Here is a 27,235-nt window from a genome sequence, read left to right on the forward strand (position 1 = left end):
AAATGTGCAGTGCCCTAGCTGGAATTAAAACCCTACATCTTCTGATTGCCAACTGAATGTGTTTCCTATTACACTATGATGGTATGTGATAAGCAGAAAAAAGTATCTTACAAATGTATGATAATCACTGAGTTTATCCATACAATATTATGTACATTAATTATTAATTTTATTTTTAGCATTTAAAAGTACTTTGATAAATTGAAGCTTTCTTTCCATGCTCAGAGTTTTCTCAGCATGAAGGTTTTTAAGAAAACTGCAAAATGAAATTAGCCAAAGAACTTAAAATTTAGAATATGTAATGAATGTATTTTTATGCCAGAATCAGAAATAGTTCAATAATATGAATCATGCATGCATTTCAATCAGTGTGGATGCTTTTAAAACGGTGTTGCATGATAGCAGAAAAATCTGCTGGAAACTCCTAGTAATGGTAATGTGAACCTCCCAGTTTTTCATATTTCAAGGTTGGCAGCTGTGATATAGCACATTATCACATGTTAAAGCCACCTTTCTTGCTTTGAATGTGATGTTCATAAATGCAAAGAAATTATAAATACATATACCCTTGCACCAAAAAAAATAGGGGGGATATTTCTATATTTCCCATTCTACTAGGTTGATTGATGAAATTTAGCTTGCGTTTTTCATGTCTGGAAAGTGCGACTTAATATATATATTAGATTTATTTATAGCATTGTTATAACATATGTATTTTGACACAAAATTGGAGTTTTCCTGAAATGAGATACCTATTTTTTTGTCTATATTTCGATTCTATGACTTAAATTGTGCCAAAGTGCCAAGTTTTGTAAAAAAATGCACGAGTAGTTTTTGGAAAATTAGCTCTCAAAATTTTTAATTGAATTTAGTATATATTTATTAATATCTTTTTGTATTAAACTTGCTTGATTCCTCCTTTCATAATTTGAAATTTAAGTTTAATCCAAATAAAATTTGCAGCTATTTTCTTTGTTTTTAAAATTTGTTATTTTTTTAGTAATTTTTATAAATCATTTGGCAAAATTTTTGTATTATAACCTGTAAAATTTTTGCCATCTTCTTCAAGTAGGTGTATTTTTAGGATGCCTCCAAAAAATTAAAATTTTGTATTCAAAATTTCCAAAGATATACGAGAATTTATGTATTGGTGCATTTTCAAATTCATCATATTTGTTATAAATGATAATAACGCCAAATATGTTTTACGCACTTTGATGAGTGATGCACCTTTTATTTCCGCTCATGCACAATGAAAGGGAAAGGAAAATTGGTTACCATAAATTAAGAATTTCTCCAAGGGAATTATTCTTATAAGAAACTGAAAAAGTGCGTGAAGATAAATTTTTAAATTTCTCATTTTCTCCCCAAATTTTATAAAATTTAATATTTAGGCATAATTTGAGTCGTAGACTCGAAATATGGGGGAAAAATATGTTATTCTAGAAAAGTCCGATTTTATGTCAAAATATGTATTTAGAACAATACTTTATATAAATCTAATATGTATCCTAAGTTGTGTTTTCGAGACATGAAAAACACATGTTAAATTTCATAAATCTGCCCAGAAGAACGGGAGATATAGAACTAGCCCATTTGCATTTCTGTGTGAAAGATTTGTCTTAGATGAAATAAAAAATGCAACGATAAAAGTTGCATGCTGTCTGATGTTTGATTACGATCTGGTGTTTGATTGTGATGAAGCAAAGAATATCACGATTAATGTTCTGGAAGAGAATCTGGAATACATTTTAGCAGTTACATCTGAATGCTTTTGTCTTATATGAACGTCTTGCTTTTTTGCTATGATATGCCACAATTATCTTATTATCAAACTGTTGGTAGGTGTAATGTCTTTCTACCGTTCATTTTGCATTTGGTAGTTTTCAAATGAAATTATCTGTCTATATTAAATATCTTGCATAGATTTTATAAGAATATCTAATTAATCACAGCAAAGGTTTTATAAATTGTAAGAAAAGTAAAATGTGTTTAAAAAAAGGGGGGGACAGTTTCAAACTGCATTTTTCATGCCTCGAAAAAGCGACTTAGGCTATATATTAGATGTATATTTAGCATTATATCTAATGCTAAAATAACTACATTAGAACTACTATTATATCTAATGCTATATATAATAGTAGTTCTAATGTAGTTATTTTGACATGAAATCGGACTTTTTCTGAAATAACATATCAAATTTTCCCACATTTTAATTCTGTGACTCAAATTATGCCAAATTGCTAAGTTTTGCAAAAATCGCACGAGTAGTTTTTAAAAAATTAGCTCTCAAAATTTTAGCTCTTCAATGGTAATTGAATTTGATATATATTTATTAATATCTCTTTTTTATATTAAACTTATTTGATTCCTTCTTCCAGAATTTGAAATTTAGGCTTAATCCAAATGTAATTCTCCCATTTTTTGATTTATTTTTAAAATTTGTATTTTTAAATATTTTCTATAAATTTTTCGAAAAATATGTAGTATAACCTATAAAATGTTTAACATCGTTCTATAGTAGATATATTTCTAGGCACACCTGCAAAAATTAGGAGTTTTTATTCAAAATTTTCTACGATATACATGAATGCTTCAATGAATTTAAAAATGCTCCAATATGTATATTGAAGCATTTTGAAATTTGGCTTTTTTTTTTTTTTTTTTTTTGAGCGATGATAATGCCAAATGTGGTTTATGTATTTTGTTAAAATTATTTGAAAGTATGTATGATGACTTTTTTCCACTCTTCTACAATGAAAAAAGGAAAGGAAAATAGGTTGCTATGAATTAAGATCATCAAATGAAAAAAATTTGCCAAGATAAATTTTTGGATTTCTCCGTAAATGTTGCACCAAATTTTAGAAAATTTAATATTTAGGCACAATTTCAGTTGTAGAATCAAAATATGGGGAAAAAATTGCATGTCATTTCAGAAAAAGTCCAATTTTGTGTCAAAATACCTATGCTAGTATGATGCTATATATAAATCTAATATATATCCTAAGTCGCACTTTCGAGACATGGAACACGCAATTTTAATTTCATCAATTGGCCCAGTAGAACAGGAGATATAGAACTGTACCATTTATTTTGGCACAGTATATGTTACATGCGTAGGTTTATTTCATATAAAGCAAATTCACAGTTAATTGAGGCTAAGGTAAGTGAATATCAACTGTTAGCAATTAATTACTTCTTTTATTCAAAAACATTTCCATTCAAACATTAATTTTTAGATACTTGGCTTTATACAGAAACATTACCGTTCCAAACCAAACTGCTGTTCCCAATCGGGAAAATACATTTTAAATAAAATTAATGCATTGCGTTTACATTCGGGCATCCTGACTTAGTTATGACCTCGGAACATTAAGAACTTATACTTAAAAAATTAAATCTGTAATATTAAAGTTTATAGTTCAAAAGTCTTTAACCATCATATAGATTCACCGTCGTTTTCTATTCTTTTTCCGTGTCCTAGTTTTAGTAATACGCGACGTGTTGTTATCGTTATCCCCAGCAACACTAATGTCATCACCATCATCATCGTCTTCTTCTGAGTCAGCTTGACACTGCTATGACTTTAATTGGCTCATATGAGCTGTCGTACTAAAGAAACGTCCTTTCACCTTCTCTTTTAATTGAGTCACTCTATAGGTATCACTTGGTAAAACTTCTGTAACTACCAAAGGTCCTCGATACTTTTGTTGTGTGTTGGTTGCTTCTCCAGTTGATTTAGGTACTCTTCTCATAACTAATATTTCTCCTCGTTCGAATGTTTTGCTTTTCTTGTCATAATTTGCTTTCATTTTCATCTGCATATCTTCAATTCTCTTTCTAGCTTCATTCTGTAAGATTACTGGAATCTTCCATTCATTTGCGTCTTCATCTGTAATCATCCTCATCCATCCATCATTAAATTTTGGTGAATAACCGTGAAGCATTTCGCAAGGAGTCTTATTTTTCATATTGTTTAGATTTCTTTCGCATTTCTTAATCTTTTTGTCCCAGTTTCTCTGATTCGGATTTTCCATACTCGTTTTAATCGTAGCTAAAATTGTTCAATTTGCTCTTTCCACCATTCCATTACCACTTGGTTGTTGAGTTGAATTGAGTGTATAACTGATTCCATTATCTTGACAGTACTCTCGAAATTCCTTCGCTGTGAAACATGTTCCTCTATCGCTGATAATTTTTTCTGGTAACCCAAAATCATCTACAAAACTCTTCAATGCAGCTAACACATACTTGGTTGCAGTACTTTTCATGAGATATAAGTGTGTAAATCTTGTAAAATTGTCAATTATTACAAATAATTCTGTATTTCCTCTTGAACTTTTTATGAATGGTCCTAAATGATCTATATGTATGATAGCAAAAGGTCTTCTACCAGGTCTAATTGGATGCAGTACTCCTTGTTTCTTACCACTCGGCACTTTATTTACTAGGCATTCAAAACACATCGAAATGTGATGCATAACATATCGTTTCATTCCTTTAAACCAGTATGATTCCTTGATTTTGGCAACAGTTCTGTCTGCTGAAAAATGTCCCAAAAGATCGTGAAATTTTACTACAATACCTTTTCTCATCAATTTAGGTATGACATATACCAATTTCTCCTTTTCCTGATCTTTATGAAACAATCGATTATTCTTCAAGACGTAATTTTCAGTTACATATTTCTCTGTATTTGTTCTATCATTTATCTTTTCCTTTTAAATGTCTGTTAATTTGGGTAATTCTGGATCTGAATGCTGAATCATAAGAATTTGTTCATCTGTCGTTAGTGTTAAACAAACTTCCAATTTGTTTTCAATTATAGAGTCTAAAGTTTCTTCTGGCTGATCAACTGGCAATCGACTCAATGCATCTATGTGACTCATTTTTTTTACTTTGTCTGTGCTTCATTTCAAGATTGTATTCCTGGATCAGATTACTCCACTTTGCTATTTGAGGATTTGAAATTTTCTTCGCATTTAAATAAAATAAAGCTTGGCAGTCTGTAATTACCATAAATCGGATTCCAATTAAAAATTGTCGAAGTCGTGTCCAAACTATAGCCATTAGTTCTAATTTGCTTGAATGATAATTCTTTTCTGTTTCTATTGTTCCTTTACTTATAGAATAAACTAAATGCCACTTTTTATCTTCACCTTTTTGCAATAGCATTCCTGCCAGCCCTTTGCTGCTCCTGTCTGTGTGCACTTCAGTCTCTGCTTCTGGATTATATAATGCTAGTACTGGTTCATTAGTTAAATGATCTTTTAAAGTACTGAATGCTTCTTGCTGATCTTCATTCCAACGAAATGTTTCATCTTTCCTCGTCAGTCTTTTTAACGGCTCAGGTTTCTCTGCATATTTTGGTACAAACCTTGTAAAGAAACTTGTAAGACCTAAAAATTGTTTAACTTCATGTTCATTGGTTGGTTTAGGAAAGTTTAATATGGCTCGTACTTTTCTTTGTCCAGGTTGCATACCATTCGATTTTATTAGAAATCCCAAATGCTCAACTTCATCTTTTCCAAATTTGTATTTTGTCAGTTTCAATGTCACCATTGCTTTTCTCAATCTAACAAACACTTTTCTGAGATTTTCCATCATTTCATCCCAAGATTTAGCCAGAATTAATATGTCATCCAACTAGCACAGTACTTCTTTATTAAGCAATAGACCTAAAACTTGATTCATAAGTCTCCGAAATTCTGCAGGAGCATTAGCTAACCCAAAAATCATGCGTTCAAATTGACCAGTATCATCTTGAATAAGTGATGAAAGCTGTTTTCAGTTTTGCTTCTTCAGTTAAAGGAATCTGTAAATATCCATGAGCTAAGTCCAGTGAAAACTTTACACTCATTAAGACATTCAAGAAGATCATCTATCCTAGGGAGTGAAAATTTATCTTTTAACAGTTTGCAAATTCAACTTTCTATAATCTACCACTAATTGTAGTTCACCTGTTTTTTTCCTTACGAGTAAAACTGGACTAGCATCCGGAGATCTTGTTTCAGTAACAATTCCATATTTCTTCCTTTTATTTATTATCTTCTTTATAGAAGCATGCTCTTTGGCATTGGTTTTATATGACTTCACTCAAATAGACTTACTTCCTTCAATTTCTTCAATATCCATTTTTGTTAAATTTGTACACCCTAATTCCTCCATATTTAATGCAAAACAATCTCGATACTCATGTATCAAATATAAAACTTCCTGTTTTCTCTCTGGCATAATATTGTTATTAACTTTAATTTCTTCTAACAGGGTTGCCATGCTACCTGGAAAACCGGAAAAAGTCAGGGAATTCGGAAATTTACCAAAAAATTCAGGGAAAAGTCAGAGACTTTAAGTGTTTTTGTCAAAATCTGGAAAAGTCAGGGAATTTCATACAACGATCCCGCCAAAAATGGCGAGTTTTGCGCTGACGTCGGAAGCTCGAAACCGGTGTCGAAGTTCGAAGGTCACGTTATCAAGAGTTCATAAAATGAATATCGTTTAAAATTTCTTTAAACTCTAAAGGAAAAAAAAATATTTTTTGAAAATCCGTTTTTAAAATTTTTCCGAAAAATCCAAGAAAAAACGTTCTTTGATAAAACGTTTCTTCTTGAATTTTTCGCAGTAATTTAAAAACGCATTTTCGTAGTTTTCTTTTTTGTCAAAGAACGTTTCTTCTTAACATGTGTTTCTCAATTTCCTGTACGCATCGCGGAGAGGGAGATTCTGCCCGCCAGGTTACGTCGCCAAATCCCTTGGCAAATTTCCCCTCTGCTTTCTAGCGGCGTAATCTAGCATTTACGTGTATGAAACCTTTTCTACTTTACATAGAGGTTCTTTGGTTAGAATAATCTCCATGTATGGTACAGTGGGATTTGGCGACATGATGATGAGCAGTAAAGGGCTCATTTTGTTCTTGGCGACAATTTTCAAAATCGTGCGAAGGCCGTAAAAACGTATACTAGGATTTTACCGCAAAATCTTTTTAAACCTTTTTTTCCCCCCTTTTTAATAAATACCTTGTCATTTTGCAGTAAAATAAAAAAAATAATAATCAGTCATCTAGGCTATCCATGTAATATAACTATATTCGCTAAAATATCGTTGATTATTCTAATTCAATTTTTAAGTAATTATTTTTATGTTATTCATATCATTTAATGTTGCTTCTTTCCTCTGAATTTATTTATCATTAGTAAATAATATTTCCAAATTTCAGGAAATTTTCTCTGGCATAATTCTGAAATTGATTCTAGCAGTACGATGACATCACGAAATTTAAAGCACATATTTTTTCCTTGTGTATGCTGCGAAATAAATATAAAATACCTTAGTAAAAAAATATCATTAAATAGATTTCTTTCTTTCATTTAGCTGCAGAATGTCTGCAAAAAAAGCTTTATTTTATTCCAGATTGGGCAGATTCTAATCTCAATCTTCAGTGGAGAAAACAACTCCTATTATAATTATATTTGTGTTTTCAAGTGTTAAGGTGCCTTTTAAGAAGACACCTCACACAAATTAAATTTACCTAAAATCTAACCTAACTTTTAGCATTGCATTGTGATTTATAAGAACCGGATTAGCCTCATGTTGAGCTGGTGATTATCATGAGTAATAATTAAATAAAATGTACAATTGTTATCCAATGTACATATCTTAAATTTTATTAAGTTTCTTAAGTGGAAAAGTAAACAAAGTTATCAAACAAAGTGTACGAAGAATAATTAAGAATAAATGTCTTCTGGGATTTATTGAATAATTAAGTGAATTTGCTACACAGTAGAAGTAATACCATAATTTAATTTACCTCTTAGAACAGCCAACATACATTACGCGGATAGACTGGAATTTTCTCTCGAAACATACCTGGAAAACCTGGAAAAGTCAGGGAATTTCATTCTCCTGTTTGAGTGGCAACCCTGTTCTAAAGTAATCGGTCTTTTAAACTTCTTGATTTAATTTATTATCATTATTTCCTTTTGATTTGAATTTTTAGTTTTTTGATCTGAACTTGGTTCAACTATTTCTGCTACTTCCGCTCTACCGATACATTGATTCTCTTTCAAAATTAATTCTCGATCGCTGTAGTTAGTGACTGGTATCACTGTTTCTCCCTGTATTACTTCCAATAATGAGTCCAACTCATCTTCCGATCCACTTTTTTCATTATTACCATTATTTAGTTCATCAGTTTGAACTTTCATGAAATTAACTATTACTTTCGATTTGAGTTTCTTAGGAAGCCTTCAGTTTAATTTGCGGAGTGTTGCTATCACTTTGCAACTGTGAAAATGGACAATCGTTAGCATAACGTATGTGCAAGGTATTACCTATCTTGGTGTATGCAATATGGGGTAAATCAATCCATGTTCGACCAACTAATAAGTCGCATAGTTGTGTTTCATTCCTACAATTAGAACTGTAATGTCCTTTCCTTCCACCTTATCAATCACTAAGTCAACAGTTACTTTTCCCAATGTTCTAGCAGCTGGTTTACTCTGCTTCCCAAAGCCAAACAATTAATCCACATAAGGTTTTATAATAAGATTCAGTTTCTTAGCCGCAGACTGTTTCAATAAACACAAACTAGAACCCGTATCTATGATTGCAGTAATTTCTTCTCCATTATTGATGCGAGCATACTTTAAATATACAGCTGGTGAAACACCTGAATTCTGGTCCACGGATAAATTATTTTTAACATTTGTCAAGTCTGAACTCTTATACGTACACTTTTTAAAAGTACAACCCTTTTCATTACATTTCCTGCAAATAATTTCTCTTTTAGGTTGAGGACAATCCATTGCTATATGTCCATAATCGTTACATTTGAAGCATATTGGCTCACTCTTTTCATTGCGGATGCCAGAATTATATTCCCTTTTCCTTTCGTCTGTTTTATAAAATTTATCTCTCAGATTGTATTTATTATCAAAACTGTTTTTAAAACCCACTTTGAAATTACCATCTGTCTGCATAGAATTGTTAACATTTCTGGGTCTTGAATACTGATTATAGGATCCTTCATAAAATTTAGAACCAAATTTAGGCTTAGAATTATGCCTAAAAGTTTTATTTTCTACTTGAAGTACTTTTATCCCTGCCCAAACATTTTCATGTTCATCTAGTTTTTCAGCCAACTCTTCAGGATTAATGAATTTAGACCACTCATCAATGAAATGGTCTCGAATAGCAGCGGGGACCCTTTTCTTTAATTGATCCATAATAATAAGTTGTTTTAAAGAGTCAAAATCTGCTACATTAATCCAGCAAGCCACTCTTCAAAATAATTTTTTAATTAAAACGTGAAGTCCTTCCACATATTACGCAACGTCTTAATATGATCAACGAACTTTTGCCGAAACTGTTCAGGGCTTAACTCAAATTTTCTCAGTAGCAGTTGTTTAACGTGCTTATAGTCGTTAGTTTTCTCTTCTAATTCATGGGCAATTAATTGAGTTATTTCATAAGACAATAGACCCAAAACCAGTTTTGTTCTAACCCACTACGTTATGCCTGTCTCTCAAATAAAACTAAATAAAAACTTATATCACCTTCATTCAAATCATACTTATGCATTAATTTACTCATGTCACAAATATTACTTCTACTAACATTAGAAGGAACAGAATCATTTACATTACTACTTCTGATTTCCGCTTCTAATTTCAATTTTTCAAGTTCAAAAGTTCTTTGCTTACCTCTTTCTATAATTTCCATTTCAAGTGTTCTTTGCTTTTCTTTTTTTAAATTTCTAACTTTTACCTGTCTAAATAATCATTTATAATTCTATCTAGCATTTGTGTAGTAAAGTCTTTGTTATAGTTCTTACTATTCAAAATCATATCCCTTAAGCCTACAATTTTAATAATATCAGAAGGGACATTTACATCAAGTTCCAAAGCAAGTTCTTTTAAGTCACATTTCTTGCCTCTTGCCAAATAAGCCATCTTAGACTTCAATTTTCAAATAATAATACAATAATTATACTTAAGTGCTTTCCGTTATCAGACATAACATAAACAGTTTATAAATTCACGTACCTCAGTTTTGGTGAGCTTCTGCATTCAGTTTAGGCTTAACGTACATTAAGGCGATATGTTGTTAAATCCTAGGTAATTATTCTAGTAATCCCACTTCTGAAATGTTAGCAATTAATTACTTCCTTTATTCAAAAACATTTCCGTCAAACATTACTTTTCAAACATTAATTGTTAGATACTTGGCTTTATTCAGAAACATTACCATCAAACATTACAGTTCAAAACATTACCGTTCTAAACCAAACTGTTGTTGCCAATCGGGAAAATACATTTTAAATAAAATTAATGCGTTGCGTTTACATAAATATGGCATCTTTTGAAAAACATGAAAGTTTTTATCATATATAATAATTCCAATTTTTTCCCTAATCTTTTAATAAACTTAAATGACTTGCAAATAATATAAAAAGTTTTCTATAGTAAAGAGACAGAGCTTGCTTTCCTAGGTTCATTCCTAGGTTTATTATAGTTTCTGAAACAGTAAATAGGAAGCACTAAAATTTTTCTGCTGTTTGAAAATTAATCTGTTTAATTATGATGAAGGAAGGGATGGGAGATCTGGCTTTCTAGAAAATTTCTGATGAAAAACTGTTTCGTAATTACTAACACAAAGGTAAGATCATCAAACAGCCAGTTAGTCCGCCTTATTGGAAATGAAAGTCAGATGTTGTGACATTTTATGCATTTGACTGCTAATGGACGTTCAAGGAAAATTGAATAGTTTGTAAGTGAAGAAGTTAAATGGAAATATTATTGATGTGTTTAAACTTCATGAATGATTGTTAGGAAAAATATTGTTTATTGGTTAAGTTTGAATTTATATCTCTTATTGCAGTTTTAAACAAAGCTGTTTTTCGAAAAATGAAATAAAAGATTCTATTCTCCCAGTTGCATGTCAGTTCTCACAGTCCATCAAGTGCTTTTTCAATAACATATTGCTTTTTGAAAAAAAATTTTGTTAAGCTCATTATACAGCATTGCAAATTTGATCTTTTCATTTAGGTGTCTGGAAGGTGCTGACTATGATCAAGGAAGTATTTATGCTTTTACAGGCCAATGATTAAATCATTCTGGGTTACATTTTTAAAGTTTTCATATGGTAAGTGTGTATTTTCTGAACAGAAGAACTAACTAACGTTTTGAGAACATATGACTAACATTTTTGTCTCCCATCTATGCAAAGTGAGAGCAAGTTTCAAGGGCAATGTAACAAAGAGCAGAGGAATAGCCTTTTCATATTAAGCAGTAGATCTTTGTTTCTTAAAGTGCTTTTGTCAAACCTTCAAAAGAAACCTTAAAACTTTTATGCTTTTCGCAGATTATATTTAGTGTGATTCATTGTAATAATGATAATAGACATTTTAAATGTTTTGCAAATGTAATAGCATTTTTGGTAATGATACACAAATTATTAAATATAAGTCAAGAATGTTACAAGTTATAATGAATATTTTTTAATTTCTTTGTACTGGTACGGTTTAACATACTCTGGACAAATTAAGCAAGCATTAAAATTTCTTATAGTGCTTGAAACTTCCATTAGAAAAGGTATCTTTAGCTAATTACTTTTTATCCTTTAATTATTCTTTAAATTTTGCTAAAATTATCCAAGAGACTTTTTGTTGGTCTGTGAGTAAATTAATGATTTGAATTCTAGTATTGTCTCCCTTCTGAGTTTTTAATATGCTTTACCTCATAAATCTGATGTTTGAAATTTGTAATGTGCAGTAAATGGCAGTGATTATTGTGTACCAAACCTTTTCAATATTTTTCTCGTTGAAGAAAAATATTTTTCTCGTTGAAGAAAAAATTTTTAAAATTATACACAGACATTAAGGTAGATAAGAAATTCTGGCACATTTTTTGCTTATTACTTCCACTATGATAGACAAAATATCTCATCTTCTGAAATTATTTGGCATGTGCGAAATTATTCAGCATGCATAACTTGCCCTCTACACAGTGATTTTCTGTGTTGTTGCGGTGTATGTGACGACTTATTTATTAACTTTTCAGCACATTGCAGTCTATGTTTTCAGAAAACTTTTACAGGAGGGTGTTAACTACACAATTTATAGAGCTTTGGCACAGTTTTTGTATCAGCACAACTTATTACATTTGTCGTACATTCTATATACTTTTTAGAAAAGAAAAATGAATAAATTAAAGCTTCTTTCAATTGAGAGGCCAATAAAATATCAAAATTTATCTGACAAAGAGCTTCTTGATGACATGAAATTCAGATAAGGAAAGTAGTTTTAAATGTAGCAACTGTATTTCCGATACAGGCACCAAAGATGAAAGTTATGACGCTGAAGAAATTTCAGCACACAATGTCAAGAGACCAATTCAAACTCTCACTTTAATGAAGATGCCAACAGAAATAGGTTGCACAAATTGCAAAAGATTTATGGTGCTCTCCCGAATAATTTTCACAAAAAATTATGCACCAGGTAAAGTACTTCCGCCTTTCAGTAGATGAGTTTTTTTGGTGAATGTTTTATTTTCTGTCAATATGTTCCATGCAAATGGCATAAGTATGATCTAAAACCTGACATGCCTTGTTGAGCGAAGCAGTTGTGTATGGAATATACTTGTATATTGTGGTACTGTGGATCCTGTCTGGATTAGGTCACATTGAAATGTAGTATTGCTTTGATAAAGAATTGTCGAAACAAAGGGCATGTACTTTGTGCAGATAATTATTACTCAAGTATTCATGTGACAAATAAGCTCCTCTGAAATAAGATTTATGATTATGGAACTTTGTGCTCAAGCAGGAAGTTTCTTGCCAAAGCAGTTGTGAAAACAAAGCTAAAACAATGCTGCATAGAGGAAGCATCAAACAGTCATGATGAAATGGAAAGATAAACATTATGTCCTATTGATTGCAACTAAGCATTCAGTTAAAGTGATGACCTTGAATAAAAAGAATTGAAGAGGCTAATACTTCTTCAATTCCTATTTGTGTTCTAGACTATAATAAATACATGCATGGCATTGATAGAATTGATCAACTTCTTTCTGATTACCCACCACTGCAGAAATCTCTAAAATAGTATCAAAAGGTTGTACTGCGACACTTATATATTGCGGTTTTCATCTCCCATGTTTTTATACCAAAGTTGGTAAAAAGCTACCTCACATCTGGTTGCGAAAGGAAATAATACATTTGCTATGCAAGGATACACCAGTTTGTAGAAATTATTTCTATCACCATAAGCTCCATGTTCTGTTGCTAGCAAATATTTTCTGCATTTAAAACTGTACTACAGATTTCATCATCCATTAGTTAATTGCTAATTGGGGCATTGTCATTGCAATGGAAAACTTCCCCTATGTTGTTTTTATTTATTATTACATTTATACATTTCACAAATTCTATTAATTGGAAAGTTTTGCCTTTTTTAGTGTTTGGAACCTATGGCATATAAGGTTGCCTAATTTTGAAATTAAACTTGCATGAATGCATTTTTTGTTGCGCTAACTGAAAGTAAGTACCAAAATGATTAAAAATCAAGGTCATAGTACCTGTCCATGGCTCACAATCATCCATTGAGTGTTCAAATTAGTAGTTGGTCGAACAGCCTCTGGCGGCAATGGATGCTTGAATTCGTCGAGGCAAGGAGTGGTAGAGGTTCCTAATGTCATTCTGCGGCACATTCTGCCAGGCATTCATTAGTTGTCACTCCAGATCTGTGGTATTTTGTGGTACCTGAATCTGGCAGCCTACTATGCCCCAGACATGTTCGATTGGTGAGAGGTCTGGTGACTTTGCTGGCCAAGGAAGAGTATCAACCGCATGGAGACAATCCAGAGATATACAAGCGGTATGGCCTGGCATTCCGTCACACCAAGGGTTATGTCTGTATGCCTTTGTAAAACAAAGGCTGATTGAGATTGCTTGCCCTGTCCTCTCCAGGCACGAACACAGTCGTCATCTGCTTCAAGAGTGAGTGGGATTCATCGCTGAACACCAGTCTGATGGCAGCCATGATGACCAGCTGTGAAACCACTCCATATGACTCTGCGAATGTTATGAGGTCAAAGGCCTTAAAGGCCTCTGTGAATGTAACCCCGCCTCAGGTAACTGCTGTGAGATTGTGGACCATACCACGGGAGGTATAGATGTGGCTGTAGTAGTGTGTTGAATAGTTGACAATGATACCATTGGGACAATTCAGGCCTGGCAAACAATCATCCTATCTTGCCTCGCATTTGTGCTCCTTGGCCTTCCTGAGCCTTCATTTTGCTGGCAATTTCCTTGTAACAAACATTGCTGCCAACATCTTTGCCCTGCAGTGTTTGTATGCTACAGGTGGCAGCCTATTGCTCGGTATGACCACCCAGCTTCATGCAACCCTGCAATGCGACCGTGCTTGCAGTCATTTAGTTGTCTGTAAGGTCTTCAATATCATTGTAATGGCATCTTTACCTGCTTCTTTTCGGAATTGCAATGGCAGCAAGAAAAAAAAGAGAACTTTACTGCCTCTGTTACTGGTTTTATACTTTGCAAATTGTGCACTAGAAATGCGTGCTATGATTGCAATTCCTGTTCATTTGCCTTGAAACTTTGATCATTTGCATGTTCGATCAAGATGTTTTTGCACACCAAATTTCATCACGATCGCAAAAATCCTTTTTGGTGCTTTGATTTTTTTTTTTTTTTTTTTTTTTGCAAAAGAGTGTATTTTATCCTCTCTATTATCATTAATCGTATCGAAATTACAGTTTTAGTACACAACATGCCCATTTTGCTCTTTTTCCAAAACTGTAAATTTATCAGTGAGCCAATATATATTGGAATTTTACATTCACTGAACTGCAGATCTAATTTAGGTTTTTAAAACCCAATGCAGCAGTAAGACTGTTCAAGAGTTCTAGAAATATTTTATTGTAAAATCAAATGTGGGACATTTCAAGATTATGAGAAGACATGTCTTGGCATGATTTATAGCCAGGTATCAGATTTTATGATTATGATGAAAGCAGTGATTCTGAAGGTATTAGATCATCCTCCAGTAAGAAACGAAATTTTCTTTTTAATGGAATATGAGAAGAAATGCTAAATGAAGGTGATGTAGTTTAAGTCTTGCATTGCAATGACAATGCCTCATTCATCAAACAGTTAATGGCAAGGTAAACTCTAGTATTTTTTTAAATCCAGAAAATATCAATGTTTTGGTTTTGAGTTGGATTTTAATTTCATCAGAATTAAAATGTGACTTCAGTGATTAAGAAAAAATCTTTCTTTATGCAAAATAACTCTTTCGTAAAGAAGCATTAATACAGAATTTATAATTTTATAATTTCTGCATGTCACCTTACTAGACTTAAACTGTTAATCTAAGATCTAGATATTTTCAAAATCTGGAATTGCTAAAGTTGTGATGCTTCTGTATCTCAGGCTTTGTACTGTGTTATTTCATTCATTTGCAAATTACAGTGATCTCAATAATATGTTCTTATAATAGAATTTTCTGCAACTATTCATTTATATGCTTTAAACTGACTGAGATATTTTGTGTAACAGTGTTTTGTTGAGTTCATTACAAAACTATACAACTTTTAATTTTTTTCATTTGTAATTTCTAAGGAATGCTTATTTAAACAGCTGGAAACTTCTGTGAAACAAATATACAATTTTTTTAATAGAGTAATATTTGGTTTCTGCCACTTTTGCAGGTCATTTATTTCACAAGGAAAAACTGGACTAGGATCTAACTAAAAGATGAAGTTGGAAGCATTAAATCAGTTGCCATAGCTTGAATTTGATGGAATATGTTACTCCTGAAAGGGGATCTGTGTCAGTCTCCTTTAAAATGCTTTTTTTTGGGGGGGGGGTAACAAAAGTATCAGTCTGAAGTTGAGTTTTGCATAGTTTTGACTGTAGATTGGGAAACTAATACATTAAAAATTTGATTTACAAACTTTGAGGATTTGCAAAAGTACCATAATATTGTCAAAGTGCATACCAGTACGATTAATGCTATGAATACAACTAGCATCTCTGTCGCTTTCCTTTTGTTTTGGGGGTGGGTCATTATTTTCTAGCTAAAGTCTTGCACATAAGTTTTTTTTTTTTTTTTTTTTTTTTTTTTTTTGTTTAATCCAAAGTGTTTCATATGTAGTCAAACCTCAATAACTCAAAATTGAAGGGAACGAAAAAGAAAATTAAACAGTCAAAAATTCAAATTAACAAACTTTTAACAAACTTGAAAAACACCTTTAATTTTTTGTAAATGTCCATATAAATACATTTAACAAAGCAAGGTTGAAATTATTGCATATATTAATGATGATAATTGATTTGATTCTTAAGAATATTAAAGCATAATTAAACAAAGGAAATTCATATTTTTAAGTGCATGCTGCATTACAAAAGTGCTGCTTATAACAACATAAAATAATCTCATTTTAATGGAGAATTTCTGTCCTCGTCCACTTGAAAACAACTTCATTTGTTAATATTTCTTTTCCACTTCAGGAATATCATTTGCAAACATAAAACATTAAAGTAAACGGAATGGTAAATTGTGTTTTGAAAGAAAAATTATTATTTAAAATATTTAAATGCTAAAATTTATTTTGTTTCTTAAATGTCATCAAATGTCTTTGTCTTTAAACATTTTAAATTATGGACCAAAAATGTTGAATGTCAGGCAGCTGAGTTTTTCTTTATTCCAAATGAAAATCTAGGTTATATTTTTTAAACAAATTTTCCTGGAAAGTATGCTATTAAATGTTCACCACAGCAAGAGTGTAGTTGTTCTGCATATGAGTAAATGACTAACTAAGAGAATGAAAATTATTTAGCATTTGACATTTCATGAAAGGAATTGGAGGCTGTGACTTCTGGTATTTAGTGATAATATTGGACTTCAGTTTATTGAAAAAGAAATGCAAAGTTGTTTCAGAATCCTTCAAAAATAGTTTTACTGATTGATTTAAAGAAATTTATCTTACCGAGGAAAGCTGACCTTAACACATTTTGTCAGTAGAAAAATTCAAATGAAGTATCAAAGTTCTGCAGTAGTTAATTGAAGTAATTAATATTTCTTTTATTGAAGTAATTAATATTTCATGTATATGTTTTATGTGATTTACAACTTTGTATTTACTATATGTATAGCAATTTTTAATATTAATATTTATAATGTACACTTTTTGTAATATTTATATTGGGATTAGTGTTGTAATAATATGAATGCTGTTTTTAGCTAACGCTGGGGGGGGCACACTATGGCCTACAAATGAGTGTGTAAGTGTGGTTTGTATAAAAAGTAGAAACTTCCTGAAGATGCTCTCTTTCTCACTTTTTCTATTTATTGTGCTTCTGTACATGCAAACACATGAAAAAAATCTGCACTGCTGTTGATTGTAGCATTATTGGTATGAATTGGGTTTGTATTAGCAGATACAAATTTTAAATGTTTCTATAATCATCGTTTAAAATAAAACAGCTAGTGACTTCACTTGTAAACAGCCATGGGAGAATTCATCTGCCTTCTGAGCATTGTTTACTGTACTCTTTATGCAAGCTAAGTATTGTGCATATCCTAAAAGGCTAAAGTTTAATATAATTGTATCTCAGATTTGAGTGATGAAGAGAAGAATATAGGAAGTTAACAATGGATGTTGTTATTCAAAGAGCAATAAAATGTTTACTACTTGTTAACTACTAATTAAATCTGATAATAAAGAAGTGCATTTTATTTGCAATAAAACTGCACTGTGTTAAGGAATGGTCTTCAAGGTCATTATGAAACCAAATAGTCTTTTCCAAATTCATAAGCCTCTCAAATGTAGCATAAATTGCAACAGTCCTTATTAAAAAAAGTTGACTTAGAATGAAGCTGCTAGGAAGCAGCCTTTACACAGCATACATGGTAACAAAGTGAGGTAAACTTATTAACAATGGTAATGAGATCTTTTATTATTCAAGCAGTGGAAGAAATATATTCTAAGCATACATTTTAAATAATGTGCAAAGTATAGTACTTGTAATCATATTGTCCCCTAATTAAATGAAAAACTAAATGTTTGGAATGGTTTTCCTTGCAGTAGATAAATTGACTGATAATACCAGTACATCTCGGTAGTTAATATTTATATGAAGAATTGGTAAAAAACATTTGAATTGATTGAGGAGCTTGCTGAAATGTGCTGCATGAATGAAACTGTTGTTAGTTTAGAAATGTCTCATATATATTTAAATGCCTGAGAAATAGAAGTAAAAATGTATCTGATCAGGAAATTGGCTTGTTGGGCAAGTTATGAAGATGTATGAAAATTCGGTAATTCAGCTGATTACTCTTATTTACCAACTTGCACTCTATAAGATATATGAACTTAAAAGCTGTGATGAAATCCATATTTATCATCAGATTTTACTAACCAGTACTCAATCACTGTCAGTTCTTTAGTTTTTCCGAAGAGATAGAAAACAAAGTCAGGGCCTTGCCAAACAGTCATGTTATTCTTGATATTATTTGAACTGGCACATCATGGTGGGAAATCTTTGTTAGGATTCTTGAAAATCAAGGACACAATAGATAAGTTTTTAAATGAAAAGAAGCTTCTCTCTCTGCTGTATGATCTTCAGTGGTTCTAAAAGTTAGCCATTTTTTTCAACTATAATTTAGCATTATAATGTCTTTAGTTTTAGAATATAAGGGGGAAAATACCTCTGCTGTACTTAAAGTCTCATATTTTAAAGCACAGATGCAAAAGTTTTGTTTCTAACTCAAATTAGAAAGGTTTCTTTTAGTAATTTCAGTGCTGCAAGAAATCAGTAAAGAAGCAAAACAACCATTACTGGCAGAATTTGCTATTGATATCATTGATGATCAGATTTAAAGAGAAGTCAAAGGTACTTTTGCTGTTCATGATGCTCATGCAGCACATAAATTTATTTGGAAATTCATTTAGCATAGATTTAGAAAGATACTGTGTGCTATGCAGATAGAAATAATTTCATGCAGTTCTTCAGTGCTCTGAGAAGTAACTATAGTAAAAAAAATTTGCTGCTGTTTTATGAATATTTTCCTCGAGGTAGTTTTTCAAAAATTCCTCAAGCCGTTAGTTTTGTAGTTTAGTATTACATGCACGTGTGAGAAAGCATTTTTAAACCTGAAATATGTGAAATCAAAGTATCTTTCAAATTTAACTGTAGGACACTTGCAATAAATGTTTGTTATTGACTTAATCACTTACAATCAATGTTTATTAAATTAATAGTATTTTAAATCACAAATCTCATAGTTTTTCCTTTTGTTTTTGTTACATGTCAAACAGTGGTACAATATTGTTTTCAGTGTTTAATGTCACTGTATCATCATTTTAAAATGCAATTTAAATAATAAATTATGTGTTTGTAAGGCTACATAATGTCTTTTTTTTACATGAAATATATAACAGATAGATCATAATTTTGTAATTTTCTATGCAGTCCATCTGATATTTTGAAGATTAATATGTGGCCCTTGCTTAAAGAGTTTGGAGATTCCTAGTTTAACTTCTTTTAAAAAAATTATCACAATTTAAAAAAAAGTTATACATTTTATATAGCTTAAATTTCTAGAATATGAATCGTAAAGACTTTTGAATCCTGATTTTCACAAGTCCTTTCCTTCATTTAAAAATAGTAGTAATAAGGATGAAGGGAGACTTTTTAATTTAAAAAAAAAATTGAACTCTGCATTTAATGAAAGACAAATTTAAGGATACTGTTTTTGAAAATGCTTTATATTTATTAAGACACTGCTAATTAAGTTTAATAAAAGAAATTGAGGTTTATTGTCTTAGTGTAATTTGACTAAAAATGTTTAATAGTTAAATTAAAAAGAAAAAATTTGCTAAAGCATTTGACGAAGAGGAATTATTGGAACAATTAACATATTTCCCTGACTATAAAGTCTCAAATCTCTCCAAGAGCCATTACAAGATGACATTTTTGATTCAGGCAAATTGAAATTGTAACAATCCCTTTCTTTTCATAAATGAAAATTCTGCCACTTTATGTGAATAAAACTGTTGTTTTCAAAATTTCTTGTTTAAATGTTCAGTAGATTTTTACATTAGGATTCAAAATTGAAATGGTGAAAGAACTCAAAGATTCAAGTTTTGGATCTCAGTTTTTTGTTTAAAAGATTGTTTGGTCCCTAATTTTATTAATAAAATCTTTTGTATGTAATTGTGCAATAATAAGAATGTTACTCATGAATGTAATGTGAATTGAATGCTGTTCTTCACATGTAAATATTATGTATGACAAAATTTTTTGTCAGTTGTTTTAAACATTATACTGTATTGATGTAAGAAATAGTAAATCAATGTAGAAATGCTGTGGTGAATAAATACGAGAAAGATTATTATTTTTAAGATGTGCGATTATTTGAGCATTTATTTCTAAAGATCATATATCAGGCATGGCCTAATTGCAGCTTATTAGGCCATACCAGGCTCTTTGGCCCCTTAACCCGCGGGAAAGCGCGTGGGGTGTATTTGATTTAAATCATATCAAAGAGGGAGTACATCGAGATTAAATACTACATTTAGTAAGGAATGTAGAAATTCTATTTGACATAATCGAAAGTTCAAGCTTACTTTTATAAAATTGCTCTTACAGTCTGCAAAAAATAATGAGCCGGATCCAATTCGAAGATTAAGGAACAACGCAATCATCAACATTAACTGAAATAGATAATTAGATAATTTTAGCTTATACCGTCCGTTATACATTAAACGCGCACGCGAAAACGTATTCTAATGCAGTAAAATGCAGATGCATATGCGCAGTCGTAAAGGTCTTGTGCGCATGCGTCAATACGGCGCATGCACAGAAAGATTTTAGCTTTGAGGTCTGAATTATAGATCATTCCGGATTATGGGTGTCCAAATTAACGACTTTTGACTGTATATGTTTTTATAATATGACTAAAGGAGCAGTGGATATGGGGGATGAAATGTCAGCCAATTATTCAATTGCCAGAATAACAAGGAGGTGGCCAATGGTAATTTTCTTTCCTGCACTGAATGTTGCTGTAATAAATACTTGAATTATATTACATTCAACTGCGAACCCACCAACCAGAAAAAGAAGTCTGTTTTTGAAGGACTTAGCATTACAATTAATTAAAAAAGTATTGAACAAAGATCGGAGATTAATACTTTACCAAGAAACTGGTGTACTGCATGCAAAACAAAAGCAGAAGTTTCAACAAAGAATTAAAACGAATACATGAAATTCGAGACAACTAAGTATGAAAAATGTGATAAATTTTTTGCCCTCGTGCCAAGGACAGAAGAACGTGAATGCAATGTTTAAAATGTGAAAACGTTCTGTGCCAAGAACACATGAATGTATTTCGTTCAAAGTGTGAAGAAATAAAATAATCATTGTGTATTAGAGATGCAATGGAACTTAGAGGCATGATGTTTATTTTTTATTATTTTCATTTATCTTAATTTTAACTCTTAAGATTATTTTGGAAATTAATTTTTTGAAACCCAATTATTATTCACGTATTTATAATGCACGAGAACAAGAAAAACAGCTTTAAAACTAAATAAAACTAGTTTTATCGTATTTTAAATATTGGGGTATAATATATCCCACGTGCCCACTCTAGTAACTTTTCTTGGTGTGACTTCCGCCAGGTTAAAGTCAAGTCACCTACAACCAGATGAAAGTTTTATTTTTGAAATAGTGGTGTAGTTTGAAGTAGAAATCCTATCAGGATAATATGCCCCTTTATCAGTTAATAATTTGATTTGCCAATTTAATTTATATGCGTAATGGCCATTAGGAAAGCTCAAAAAGAAATATGAAGGTTAATAATCTGCTTCAATGCAGGTTAGTCATAATTTTACCGTGAAAACTATAGTTCAATAAAATCACTCAATATGTGAACACATCAGCACATGCACTAAAACTATAGACAAAATTTATTTACAAAATTTTAACTATTCTAAATTACTCTCAAACGAGAGTTCAAATCATTGTTACCAAGTTGGTTCTTGCTACAGTTCTTCAGAACAGAGTGCAACTACAGGTTTGCCAAAAAATACCAAGTCTAGTTATGCACTTCAGTGCTACCTAACGGCAGTCACAACACACTGCCCCTGGATGAACAACCATTATTGTTCATCACCATTAAAAGAAAATAATTAATTCAAAATACAAAACTAAATTAATCGTTAAGTATTTAACAATTTCAAATTCTTGGATAAAATTAAAATGTACTAAATTGTACTTACATACGGTAGGCAAACAATATTCAAATTCAAAATACAATAAGGCTGGAATCTAAAATAATAAAAATAACACATGAATAAATGAAAACATGCAAAAAATATTTAGGCCTGTCCATTCAAATATTAGTTCATTAAGTCCAGTTCAAATTTATATAGTAGTTGAATGGGTCTCTTTATAATTCCTGTTGGTGTTTGAAGCACGTTCTAAACACAGCTCTTTAATATACATACGCATTTCCAAAGATGCTTCGGTAACTTTTCATCATGGATCAGCACTACGTCACCAACTTTAAATGATGAGATTCTGATGAAGTGATCCGATATGCAGAACAGAGTTCTAATGGGTATTCTTTCCTCCAGCGTTTCCAAAAGTGGTTAATGTCTTACTGTCAATATTTAAATTTTTTGTAAGTATTCTGTTGGATTCAGATCCAGTTATTACAGGCAATCCATGAGGCAATGATGTTAGTCATTTTCCTACTAAGAAATGGGCTGGAGTTAAAGGCTCTGGTTCGGAAGGTTGTTCGTAGATATAACACAACTGGAAAGCTCGGCAGAACACAATGTTCAAGAGTTGATAACTGCCTCAATTTCAGTCAGTGTCGTTTCATTCAAACATAAAAGAGGTCCTTCCAAGGACCTTTTTCAGTGGTGTCTTCACAGTGCAAACCATCCTTTCTCAAAAACCGCCCCACCAAGAGGCTCTAGGCACAATAAATTTCCATGTTATTTTGTTTTTTGAGAAATAATCTAGAACTTTTTCTTTTGAAATGTTCTTCTAAATTTCTTTCAGTACTGAATCAGCTTTAATAAATGTTTTTGCCTTATCGCTGTAAATTATTTTACTAAGTCCTCTTCGTGCAACGAACCTTCAAAGAGCTAGAATGAATGTATCAGTGTTCAAATTTGTTACCAATTCTAGATGTACAGCCCTAATTGCTGCACAAGTAAATAATAAAATATAAGTCTTCTGGACCAGATGATGTTTTGATATCAATTGGTCTAGCAAAATCCAAGCCTGTTGTTTCAAATGGTGGAGTTTCAATAATCCTATCTCTAGGTAGCGGTGCTATTACTTCCTTTCCTGGAGCAGCATTAAATTTTTTACAAATTATGCAAGTTTTTAGAACATGTTTTACACATCTTCTTCCTTTGATGATAAAATATTTCTCTCGAAGATATGATAATGTGGTAGCTACTCCAAAATGATACAATCTCTCATGTGTATCCATAATCAACAGCTTAACAAATTTTGATTTGTCTGAAAGTACCCATGGGTGTTTTTCTCGTTCTTGGAATTCAGAGAACTGTAGTCTACCTTTCAGCACAAGCAATCCATTTTCATCTAATTCGGGATTAAGGTTATACAAATTTGATTCCTTACTGATAGATTTTCCACATTTTAATTGGTTTATTTCAACGTTAAAGGCCGATTCTTGAGTACCATTTGGTCCAATACAGTTCTGCCTTATCCAGTTCTGATGCTGTCAATGGACCGGAGACCTTAGAGAGTTTTTTTTATTCGAATTATGCACAAAACTCTTCTGAGACTGCTAAATTTCTCAACATCTAAAACTGTTTCCGGTATTACGGTTCAACATAATTTAATGAAGTAATTTCTTTTTTCTTGCAGTTAACGCATTTTCGCTTAATTCAGTTACTAATTTTGACGGCCGGGAATGTTCTTGAAGGGATAACCAAAGTGGACCTTGTCACCAGACATTATTTCGTGTTATCAGCTTTTCACCTCGCGTCACTAAATCGCCTGGATTTCCTTTTCCTCTACAATAGTTCCAATTTTCAGGATCTGTAAGGGCTTGAATTTCTCTGACTCTGTTGGAAACAAAGGGCTTCCAATTCATAGCAGATCCTTTTATCCAATGAAGTGTTATTGTTGAGTCTGTCCAAAACTTTTATCTTCGAATTTTGAAAGTCTAGTGCCCTCTTTAAGGTTTTAGACATCTTTGCGGCAGTTACGGCACCCATTTATTCTAATCAGGGAAGCGTAATTCGTTTCACAGGAGATGCTCTACTTTTTGCTCAGATGAAGCTTGTTTTAATTTCATTATTTTTAGTGAAGTACCTAAAATAGGTTACTGCACCAAATGCCTTAGGATTAGCGTCACAGAAAATGTGGATTTGTACCTGATCATTTAAGGAATTCATTCCTTGTTGGGAATATTGTCTAGGTATCTCTAATCTCTTAAGATTCCGTTTCAGAGCACCAACCCTTCCATTCATTTTCTAAATCGAGCGGTAAAGTCGTTGAACACTGGTAGTTCGGTTCGAGGTTCGAATCCCGCGAACGGGCTGGCTGCATGGGTGTTTTCGTGGTTTTCCCCATGTTTAACGTGTATACGAGCCAGTTTCCCTTAGAAAGTCCTTCACGAAGGCATCCCTCCCCTTAGGCAGATAGCCCTCGTGTGCTTTGCCATAATTAATATACACCAATACACCATTTTCTAAGTCTAGGGGTAACTCATCATCACAGGCCACACCTCTTCTCCAAATTTCTTGCAATAAGCTTTTAATTCGTATAGTGAATGGGGATATAGACCCTACGGGATTATAAACCTTCAGCATAGTCTTTAAAACAAACCGATTTGTAGGTTTTACATTCTCTAGGCTATCTATAAGAGGCTGAGCATCCATTTGAAAGGTATCAGAATCGGTATTCCATAATATTCCTAAAACTTTTAAATGGAGATCAGAATATTCGTGTTCGCTGCATAACATAATTTCTTTCTACATTTCTTTTAGCTTCTTAGAATTAAATTTCCGTAAATGCATCCCAGCATCATTAAGAATTTTAGCGGCAGTAGAAGATAAATAGTACGCCTCTTCATCTGAGTTTGAACCGAAAATTAAATCATCAGCATATAGGCATGTGTCTAACATTTCATAAAATTTATAATTGTCTTTCTTATATTTCTGAATATGATATTTGATAGTAGCAGCTAAAAAAAGGGGGCTACAAGTAACACCGCGCGTAAATCTTAGCATTTTGAATGGGTCAACTACCATATAATCAAAGCACAAAAATTTCAGATAATTTTGGTCTTCTGGTGTTAAGCCAATTTGGAGAAAAGTCTTGTCTAGATCTGCACAAAATGCGACTTCATGTTTTGAAAATTGATAATAATATCTAAAATGTTTGGGTTTAAATTTGGCCTTGGCCATAAACAATCATTTAAAGATTTAAATTGATTTTCTTTTGAAGAAAGATCAAAGACCATCCTCACCTTAGTGGTGGATTTGTCCTCCCTCATAACGGGTAGGTGTGGCATAAAATAACCGTTCTCAACGTCATTATCTGAACATTCTTCAACTCCCTTATTTCTCTTTTATTCAGTAACAATATATTGTTGGAGAAGATCGCCATTTTTGGCGAGCTTGCGCTTTAATTCGGAAAAACGATTCTTTGCTATTTTGAAATTTGTCCCTTACCCTTCCTTACTGTCCTTCCACAATAATTTCGCTTCATATGTGTTATTAACGAATTTTAAATCGTTTTCAAATTTATTGATGATTTCTTTATCTATTTTCGAAAATTCATCGTCACTAATACCAATTGCTTCAAGGTCCCACAATTTCTTTAAATCCTCCTCTTCTTCATTCGCAACAGCTAGCTTGAAAACGGAAGCATTTTTATTTTTTCGCTTTTCATCGTTAGTTACCGAACCACAAAGCGACCATCCAAGTAAGCTTTCACACACGAAAAGCGATTTTGTTATTTTTTCTACTGCGCCTGGATTGTTTATTTTGCAGAACTAATCGGCGGCAATCAAAATATATACCTGAGAGCCACATAACATATGTCCAGTTAGAGAACTCGTATTTCTTTAATTCGCTTTCGACATCTGTGTTTGGTCTAGGTGGGTAAATCATCGCGGTAGAAATTGTATCTGTAACTAATGCCTCAATGCATATATTTCACTCAGGAATTTTCCGTTCTGTAATGTTACCTTCACGACGTCATAAATTTTTTGCTTAGCTTTACTAAGCGCGCCGAAAGGGTATACTAATAATTTTTCCTTTCTTACAACTGAGGGTTTTAGATATGATATTAATTCTTTTGTAATAAATGTCCATTGACTACCTCTGTCAAAAAGACATAAAGCAATTTTTGACTTTAAAATCGGATATTTTTATGCAACATGTTTGCAATACGACTTCATTAAATACGTAGCGTATTCGGAAACTAAGTACCGTTTCATTCTAGCGCCATCGCAGCGCTGTGGTAGGCGTCTCGCTCATGCGCACTAGTCTTTCTTGTTCTCTGACTTTCAATTGTCGCCATTTTGGTTGCTCTATGTTGTGTTTTCAGTTTGCTGTGCACATTCAAAATGTTTAAGACAATTAGTTCTCCCGCTGACTGAGAGATTCGTGCCGTGATTAAATTTTTGAACGCGAGGAATGTTAAACCGCCCGAAATTTATCGTCAAGTGACAGAAGTTTACGGTGAATACGCGATAAGTGATGGAATGGTGAGAAAGTGGGCAAGAACGTTTAATACAGGTCGAAGAAATGTCCACGCCGAGCCTCGGAGTGGTCGGCCTTCTGTTGTCACCGATGATTTGGTAAGGAAAGTTGATGAAGCAATTCATGAGAACAGATGCTTCACAATGATAACTCTTTCAGATGCATTTCCACAAATTTCACGTACTGTTTTGTTCGAAATTGTGTCTGACCGCTTGAATTATCGCAAACTGTGTTCCCGATGGGTTCCCAAAATGCTCACTGATGTTCACAAAACAAAGCGACTTGGTAGTGCCCTGATATTTCTCACGCGGTACAATGATGAGGAAGAAAACTTTTTAAACCAAATTGTGACAGGTGATGAAACTTGGGTGTGTTATTTCACACCAGAATCGAAACAACAATCGATGGAGTGGAGACACACTCATTCTCCGAAAAAACAAAAGTTCAAAGTG

General features: G+C 32.2%; 1 protein-coding gene across 3 annotated transcripts in view; it reads left to right on the plus strand.

Annotated features, from left to right (window-relative positions):
* The window catches only part of LOC118196402 (cytochrome b5 reductase 4), a 160,077-nt gene that overhangs the window by 117,056 nt on the left and 15,786 nt on the right, over positions 1–27,235 (plus strand). For 2 of the 3 annotated variants that reach the window (XM_035367854.2, XM_035367852.2), the window contains 2 exons: positions 11,046–11,142; positions 15,729–20,416. In XM_035367854.2, the coding sequence (XP_035223745.1) occupies positions 11,046–11,103 (58 nt within the window). In that variant the 3' untranslated portion in view covers positions 11,104–11,142; positions 15,729–20,416. Of the gene's footprint in view, positions 1–11,045; positions 11,143–15,728; positions 20,417–27,235 lie in introns of those variants that run through there. The other variant, XM_035367853.2, reaches the window with a different exon arrangement.

The sequence above is a fragment of the Stegodyphus dumicola genome, chromosome X2 (genome assembly GCF_044657685.1).
Source record: "Stegodyphus dumicola isolate Sdum_Otavi_A_Nest chromosome X2, ASM4465768v1".
NCBI lineage: Eukaryota > Metazoa > Arthropoda > Arachnida > Araneae > Eresidae > Stegodyphus > Stegodyphus dumicola.